Below are 8,843 nucleotides of genomic sequence, written 5' to 3'. Positions count from 1 at the left end.
CAACCCCCCACTTGACAGCCCACTGACAGTGCTGGATTTATGCACCAATTTACCAGCTCGCGCGTGCAATGCGCAGCTACCTACCCCCCACCCCCAAATCATCGGTGAACGAAACTGCGGCAGCTACAACCAGTGCACGAACGCGGCGCGGTTCTTACAGCTGACGATGATGATTATGATGATGACGCAATTGGTGATGGAACGTTTACAAGCAAGTGGTCAAGCTAACAGATGATATGATAACCACCTGATCCAAGTTTTTTTTTAATAAAAACCATCACCATCACATTGTTGAGCTGTGGCACCCTTTCGGTGCCTAGCTGCCATGCTACCTGAAGAAAGCACGAGGGCTGGGATACTTCCAGGTTGCCCAAACCTAGACATTGGATTTCGAGAGGCAGAGGTCAGATTCGAACCTTGCACCTCGTAGTCAGTAAATTCGCACTCTAACCACTGAAACATCTCGCCCCTTTTGAAATATATTATTATTATTTTATTAACTATATTTTTGTATTCGTATTTATATATTTATATGTTCATATTTATACAAAATATTCCGATTTACTGCCTGTCTGCGTTCAAATGTAGTGGTTCATGGACCACACTTGTCACTGCCTTAGACCGAACAATGCGCCACTGACGGTTACTGGTCTTGCTATGATTATCACTCCATTTTATAGCTTCGATAATCACGAGTTTGTTGTTCTTTTTTATCTAATTTTTGGAAAGAAACATGTGATTATTTCTTTTAGCCTCGTAAACAAGCACAGTTCTTCGGTAACGGTTTACCCCGTGTTCAACGTGGTTAGCTTTTTCAACCACTTGGTGATGTTGCCTGCCAGATGGATTTTTCGGTCGGCTTGTCTTTTCCGGCCTTACCCACTAGCTTCACTCGTGAGGAAGCCTGGCTTGAATTTACCGATCCTTGGTGCACGACTTAGCAGTACCGATGGTCCATACCGCAACCGGTACACACATCACAGGAAGGCCTTCCCTGGCAAACCAAACATTGTGTACTTTGGTTATATCGTATTTTGCGTCAGTTTGTTGATGTTTTTCAGTATTGGTGGGTAAGTCGGTGCCTTTTCGAGTAAAAATTCTTACGTAGTGGGCTATACCTTGATACACTGGAGGTGGATTATGTGGAAAAACGCCGAAAGAGGCAAAAGGCACGAAGATACTTGCTATTAACGTGAAACACTTTTTAAGGATTTGCTTACCAAAGTCGAATGCCAGACAATGGAATGTATTCCAAACGAAGATCAAGCTTCGGAAGCTCTTCATGACCCAGAAGAAGAAGCGAATGGGTTTCAGAGATCGTAAGGTGGGTTTTCCATCTCTCTAAACAATTTTTCAGATATAATAATCTGAACGGTAGTGTGTATCAGTACTTAAAGTGACCATACTAAGAGGTACTATGGAACCCAGACGAAAACATTTGAAGGATCTCAAAAGTGTTGTATGTCAGCTGCCGTATGCTTTAATGGTCAGGTCTCGTAAGAGATCATTTCACTAATCGGTGATAACCAAAGATGTTTCCTTTTCCTCTTTACCCTCCTCAACTTCTCTATGGATATAATGGTGTAATGTTCCTTACCTGTCTCTAACGTATGTACCGTCATTGGTTTCAGGTTATTTGCTCAGGCATCGAGTACGTAGACGATGCAGATCTAAAGTCAAACTCCTCGGAATTTCCAACAGTTCCACTGAGGGTTTTTTCATGCACTTCGGATCTACGTTATGTAAACTGCTACCGTTTGGTGTGTTCAAACTCGACTTCAACACCGGTAGAAAATGCGATAGTTGTAGACAAATTGCTTGACTTTAGCGGTTGTACCAGCCTCGGGGATCCAAGTGAAGGTGCGATTCCCTTGTGGATGTGCGCAGCTTTTACAGACCTGCAGCATCCCTAACTTAGGTGGCAAATTAGTTTATCTGTCGAAGGTCTATCTTGGTGCATCGTAGTGAGTTTCATATGTTATTTGGTTCAGAAACTCGGTTATGCGGTCTGTATAGCTTGATATATCTCGAGGTTCGCTCGGTTCTGACTCGAACGGCCGATCAATATTGCCGACGTGCATCACGTATTTTTGGGAGAACAGTAGTCTGTGTTTGTATGTACTATTCGTTCTCAGGATTGTCGAAAGTGTCAGCGAGAAGCAAGAATCAGTTATCAGGGATATGAATTATACTCCTGTACGAGAATCCATTTCGGTATATGTCATCGCTTTACACAAGGTTGATGCTCTTCAAAAAAACAGCTCATCCAAGCGTTAGTCAAAGTTGTAAGAGTAGTCATCATCATCATCATCATCATCATCATCATCATCATCATCATCATCATCATCAATCGTCATCATCATCATCATCCCAATCATCATCATCGACAGCATGACATCAGTGTTCAACACCGATGCTTCACTGCCGTTGTAAGAGTAAGTAAACTAGGAAATCACAAGAATTTAGAGAACAACATATGAGACTGCACCTCAAACTCAGAATGGTTAAATTGGATTTAACGTCAAAGGATGTGAGTTCATTCCAGGTGTTTCGGACACTATTAGGCTTAATTATTAGGCCATACGCTCATGTGTTTCAGTCGAGGTACGCAAAAGCGTTTGTTTAACACGAAGCAGTTAGATTTACCGTACAGAAGCTGATAAAACACAAAATTCCACTGCCATGATTCAAAGAGCTGCCACACTATCCTCAGTATTCAAACTTCCGGTGAGGCGCTATCCCGCGTCAAAACAATCTGTTTGTATCTGTTGTGATCCGTTGTAACGCCGGGAAGGTAAGTATTTGCTTTGCTACCGATTTCCACTGTATTTGAGTTAACACTAACGATGGACATTCCCACCACCGGCTTTCCAGTGAAATCATCATCATCGACAGCATGACATCAGTGTTCAACACCGATGCTTCACTGCCAGTGAAAATTAATATTTAACTGGGGACCAAGCAAAACAATCAACTGAGCACAGGAATAAAAATAAAGCGAACTTACAAGATTTATCCAGAGTTCTCATGAGAGCGTGGGTAAGCTTAGCTAGTATACCACCGTTGCAAAACGAATAGGGTCGCCATTCTTTACGAAGAGGGCTATAAGATGATTGCTATAATGGGGGGTGGGTGGAAGAAATAATAATCGAGAGAAAATCAAAGAATGCCTAACAGTAGCCCGTTTTCACTTCACCGTTCTGCTGTATGCAGCAAGTCAGGTGACCCAACTGTTGACACCGCCCGACGGCCAATGTGATATGAGATTATGATTATGATTATTGGAAACATAGCCAGGAGGATAATTAGCGCCCTAATCCGAAATCTCTGGTTCATAAACCTGATCGCAAGGCAGCGCTGGTCCGCTTAAGACTACCGGAAAAGCGGACACCCAACTTCCAGTCTGCATACTGTTTGTCAGACCTCTATCCTATGACCAGCCTGATAGGAGAGACCCCGGGTGTTACAGAGCCATCCCCCAGTATGTCTCGATGGGTCACGGCGATGTTCAAATCGTCACACCATGATAACGCCTAGTCACTTCGTAACAGCTTTTTAGCGGAGCGTTTACTTTCGTAGTATACCGTGCGAAGTATACCGGAAGCCAAGACTGTAACTAACTCTTCAGAGACTTCTGCTGAGTTCATAAATACGACAGAAGAGCACCACATGACGGTACAATGTGAACGCTTAGTCAGTCTTCCTAACCGCTGATGCGTCTCATCTCGGGAAGAGAGCAATGATCAGTGCAGCTCAGTTTGCTATAAATGTTCTCATATTTCGCTGCCAACTTGTTGGGTTTCCTTCCCTGGTTCGTTTTCACCCTCAGCATGGTTACTCGAAAAGGTTGTCTTTCGAAACCGCTGTAAACGTGATCACAATGCGATTGTTTTTTGGATTTCGAGGGTTGTCACGTCATGCCTTCATATACTCTCTGTGTATTTGAAATCGAAACACAGCGCGATACTTGGTTTTCTGTTAATATGTGCATACTGATGGATATTCAGCAGACCGCTGGGGTTGGTTCAGTCGCTAATGATTGCACCACTCTTTTAGAGGAGACTGTTCTGAGAGAAACTTTTTCTGAGCTGAAATCAACGCTGAGTTCTATCTCTCATCACTTTATGCTGGCACAGTTTGTCAGTCCAACCAGAATCACCAGTGTCAACTTCAATATGTGGCTTAGTGAATGCTAGATCGGTTTATGATGAGTGACCAGCGAAACAATAGTCGTCCTGTTCTTCAAGCTAAACATCTTTTGGAGGTTTACTTTTGCTCCCATTTAAAAGTATTTGCCTTAGGGGTTGCGTTTTTCTCTGTTAGAAGTTTCTCCGAAGCCACGACTGTCAAACTGGCCGTTCACCTGTGAACAAACTTTCAGTCTATCTTGAATCTTCCCAATTCGAATACATAGGAGAACCGATCCATACAGGCTTGGATTGGGCATAATTAATTGACATTTTTGGACAATTTTGGGATAGACTGAATATTCGGAATATTCTCGACAAACCGATTTTTTGGCTAGCAGAGTCTTGTTCCAATAGCCCTATCTGTTCTTAGTCATATTGGGTCAGTACGCTTCTTGATGTTCCTAATCTGGGTTACATTACAGACAACTTGACACCCACATCCGTAGAATGTGCTCATTAGACTACGGTGCTGTTCATCTCAGCCGACGTGGAATGGCGAGGGAAGGCAGCCATGTTGCCATGATTTATGGGTTGTATCACTTATTTGTGTATTTTGCCCCATTAAGAATTCCTTCTCGTATCATCGATTTTTTTCAGTTTATTGCCTACGAGGACCGAATTCGTGCTTACTCCACACCGGACAAAATCTTCCGTTACTTTGCCACTCTGAAGTGTGTGGATGACGATGGGGAGACCATATTAATGACGCCAGATGATTTTGTTCGTTCCATCACTCCCGGAACAAAACAACCCGAAGGATTGGATCTGGACTCATTCTTGCGCTACGATCCAAAGGTACGTGCTACTCGTTCATTAATGTTTCCACTCTGATTGTTCATCTTTTACTTCAAGATTACTATACCACCCACTCCTATGCATCTTCGGAAAAACGGCAGCAACCGTCTGGAACGTTATAATGAATCCACGGTTTATCACACATTTTGTCGACTCTTGTGATGGCAGTTGGTTGAATGTACCCGAGGGAGTCATGTGAACAACAAAGGTAGCGAACAAAGCTTGTCTCTCAAGTCCAATACATCGCAAATCCATATGGTACAAAAAACCACGTGCGTAAAGATTACATGAAAGAAAAAGAAAAATCAGGGAACGGGGGTTGAATGAGAGGTACATGGGTCAGTGGGTCACGGAGGTCAAGGTCAGACAAGTTTGTGCGACCGAATTTTCGCAAACCAACTCAAGTTCAGAGGCCACACAAATTTCTTTTGGTTGCAGGCAGATTTCAATCGACTCTCCGATCAGTAATAGTCTGGATCGTACCAGCCGTGACGGTTCAGAGGTGGCCGGTATAGGATCTCAAAGGCATGCTCTTTGTCGATGGCATGACTGATTTCGGCCAATTGCACTTGAGCCCGGTTTTTTCCAACTAAAGGATGCGAGATTGTGTTCTCGAATTCTGTCACACAAACGCCTTGCAGTACGACCAACGTATGACTACATACAGAGGCTGGTGAGAGAATGTGGCAATTTATCCTTCAATCGGAACCTGATAGTGGGGCTGGAATTGAAGCCAAGCACAGATTAGAACGCGTCTATGTCGTTTCAACAGAGTTTCTAAGCCTTCTAGTAACTAGTGAGAAACTTTTTCTGAGCTGAAATCAACGCTGAGTTCTATCTCTCATCACTTTATGCTGGCACAGTTTGTCAGTCCAACCAGAATCACCAGTGTCAACTTCAATATGTGGCTTAGTGAATGCTAGATCGGTTTATGATGAGTGACCAGCGAAACAATAGTCGTCCTGTTCTTCAAGCTAAACATCTTTTGGAGGTTTACTTTTGCTCCCATTTAAAAGTATTTGCCTTAGGGGTTGCGTTTTTCTCTGTTAGAAGTTTCTCCGAAGCCACGACTGTCAAACTGGCCGTTCACCTGTGAACAAACTTTCAGTCTATCTTGAATCTTCCCAATTCGAATACATAGGAGAACCGATCCATACAGGCTTGGATTGGGCATAATTAATTGACATTTTTGGACAATTTTGGGATAGACTGAATATTCGGAATATTCTCGACAAACCGATTTTTTGGCTAGCAGAGTCTTGTTCCAATAGCCCTATCTGTTCTTAGTCATATTGGGTCAGTACGCTTCTTGATGTTCCTAATCTGGGTTACATTACAGACAACTTGACACCCACATCCGTAGAATGTGCTCATTAGACTACGGTGCTGTTCATCTCAGCCGACGTGGAATGGCGAGGGAAGGCAGCCATGTTGCCATGATTTATGGGTTGTATCACTTATTTGTGTATTTTGCCCCATTAAGAATTCCTTCTCGTATCATCGATTTTTTTCAGTTTATTGCCTACGAGGACCGAATTCGTGCTTACTCCACACCGGACAAAATCTTCCGTTACTTTGCCACTCTGAAGTGTGTGGATGACGATGGGGAGACCATATTAATGACGCCAGATGATTTTGTTCGTTCCATCACTCCCGGAACAAAACAACCCGAAGGATTGGATCTGGACTCATTCTTGCGCTACGATCCAAAGGTACGTGCTACTCGTTCATTAATGTTTCCACTCTGATTGTTCATCTTTTACTTCAAGATTACTATACCACCCACTCCTATGCATCTTCGGAAAAACGGCAGCAACCGTCTGGAACGTTATAATGAATCCACGGTTTATCACACATTTTGTCGACTCTTGTGATGGCAGTTGGTTGAATGTACCCGAGGGAGTCATGTGAACAACAAAGGTAGCGAACAAAGCTTGTCTCTCAAGTCCAATACATCGCAAATCCATATGGTACAAAAAACCACGTGCGTAAAGATTACATGAAAGAAAAAGAAAAATCAGGGAACGGGGGTTGAATGAGAGGTACATGGGTCAGTGGGTCACGGAGGTCAAGGTCAGACAAGTTTGTGCGACCGAATTTTCGCAAACCAACTCAAGTTCAGAGGCCACACAAATTTCTTTTGGTTGCAGGCAGATTTCAATCGACTCTCCGATCAGTAATAGTCTGGATCGTACCAGCCGTGACGGTTCAGAGGTGGCCGGTATAGGATCTCAAAGGCATGCTCTTTGTCGATGGCATGACTGATTTCGGCCAATTGCACTTGAGCCCGGTTTTTTCCAACTAAAGGATGCGAGATTGTGTTCTCGAATTCTGTCACACAAACGCCTTGCAGTACGACCAACGTATGACTACATACAGAGGCTGGTGAGAGAATGTGGCAATTTATCCTTCAATCGGAACCTGATAGTGGGGCTGGAATTGAAGCCAAGCACAGATTAGAACGCGTCTATGTCGTTTCAACAGAGTTTCTAAGCCTTCTAGTAACTAGTTCAGTAACCGAGTCACCTTTGAGTGGGGGACTCCTGTGGAGAGAGATCTTCCCAATTGAACATTATTTAGGTTTTGGCCTCATAGATTGCCTAGTCTTGAGTACGAACCGTTCGGGATATCCTGCAGGACTTTTCAGTAACCGAGTCACCTTTGAGTGGGGGACTCCTGTAGACGGAGATCTTCCCAATTGAACATTATTTAGGTTTTGGCCTCATAGATTGCCTAGTCTTGAGTACGAACCGTTCGGGATATCCACTTTGCAGGACTTAAGTCCTCTTGTAAGCAATCGGAGGAGCATATCTTCATTATCGTCTCAATCAAGCATCCAGCTAAGTTGCATTCCTGTTGCAACAGAATAGAGCTATCAGAATGACTACTAACTTTTCCAGGTTTGCTTTTTGTGAACTTTGAGCTCTAACACCCCATCAGTCCTCTTTATGATGCTGCTATCTGAGAAACTAAATTGTCCGTTCTGTTCTAGCTCGATAGCAACCTTGATATTAGTATGAACTGAACTCAAGCTGCTTAGCACATCTGTTGTGCAGCAAGTACAAAATGTCGCCCACGTAGCTGCAACACAATGTGAACTGTGAACTAAATGCGTTTAACTTTTGGTTTTCGAATTTGGTAAGCCAAATGAGACGGGATCTAAACGGAACCTCATCGTGACCTCTGAACTTGAACTGGCTTCACAAACACTGTCGTCACTCACTTGATTTCATTACCCATGTACCTCTCATTCAACTCCCTTTTTCCTCGGTTTTCCTTTTCTTTCCGTAAATTGCACATACCCCTGATTTTCACAACCTTTATCACACGGTTTTTGGTACCATGTCAATTTGTGAGTTATTATCCAAGAGGAACAGTTATCAAAAAACCAGTTTTGTTCGCTACCATCATTCTTCTGTCTGGATATGATCCGTAGTCCTGGGTTCATAACCTTCGTTTTCACCAAACATCATGGTGTCTGTGCTTTTTACTAATCTTTGGTTTTCGCATGTTTATTTGCACATCGGCTCTGTTGGCTTTGTCTGTATTTTTCCCGAGAGAAACAAATGCTCCCGTTCAGTTGTCACAGCAGCGTCGAGAACAACACCAAAACTACATAATGGCGGGATTTTGAGGTTTTGCTCTATCCCGTAGGTAAAATCAGTCCCTGCTAAAATGTCAAGAAGCGTCACACGACCGTTTTCAATCTTGTCGAAAGCCTCCCATGGGAGGTTTGAACTCGTTGCCCTTAGGTTGTCTGTTGATGATAATGAACAGTTAATTCCAAGTCGGAGATTGGAAACCAGTGAGACTCCAGTTGTAAGCTTCTCTTTTATGTTTTTGCAGGCACTTGCTCAA

The 8,843-nt window shown here is 43.3% G+C and overlaps 2 protein-coding genes across 2 annotated transcripts in view; both read left to right on the top strand.

Annotated features, from left to right (window-relative positions):
* The window catches only part of T265_07953 (hypothetical protein), a gene marked incomplete at both ends in the record, with an annotated part of 5,068 nt that extends 4,833 nt beyond the window's left edge, over positions 1-235 (top strand). The window contains one exon of the mRNA XM_009173624.1: positions 30-235. Within this exon, the coding sequence (XP_009171888.1) occupies positions 30-235 (206 nt within the window). The remainder of the gene's footprint in view (positions 1-29) is intronic.
* A 1,047-nt stretch (positions 236-1,282) lies between these two features.
* The window catches only part of T265_07952 (hypothetical protein), a gene marked incomplete at both ends in the record, with an annotated part of 49,241 nt that continues 41,680 nt past the window's right edge, over positions 1,283-8,843 (top strand). The window contains 3 exons of the mRNA XM_009173623.1: positions 1,283-1,324; positions 4,788-4,985; positions 6,500-6,697. Of these exons, the coding sequence (XP_009171887.1) occupies positions 1,283-1,324; positions 4,788-4,985; positions 6,500-6,697 (438 nt within the window). The remainder of the gene's footprint in view (positions 1,325-4,787; positions 4,986-6,499; positions 6,698-8,843) is intronic.

This window comes from Opisthorchis viverrini, assembly GCF_000715545.1.
Source record: "Opisthorchis viverrini unplaced genomic scaffold opera_v5_196, whole genome shotgun sequence".
Lineage (NCBI taxonomy): Eukaryota > Metazoa > Platyhelminthes > Trematoda > Opisthorchiida > Opisthorchiidae > Opisthorchis > Opisthorchis viverrini.
Note: the sequence above shows the minus strand (reverse complement) of the source record. Positions and strands in the feature narration are given on the sequence as shown.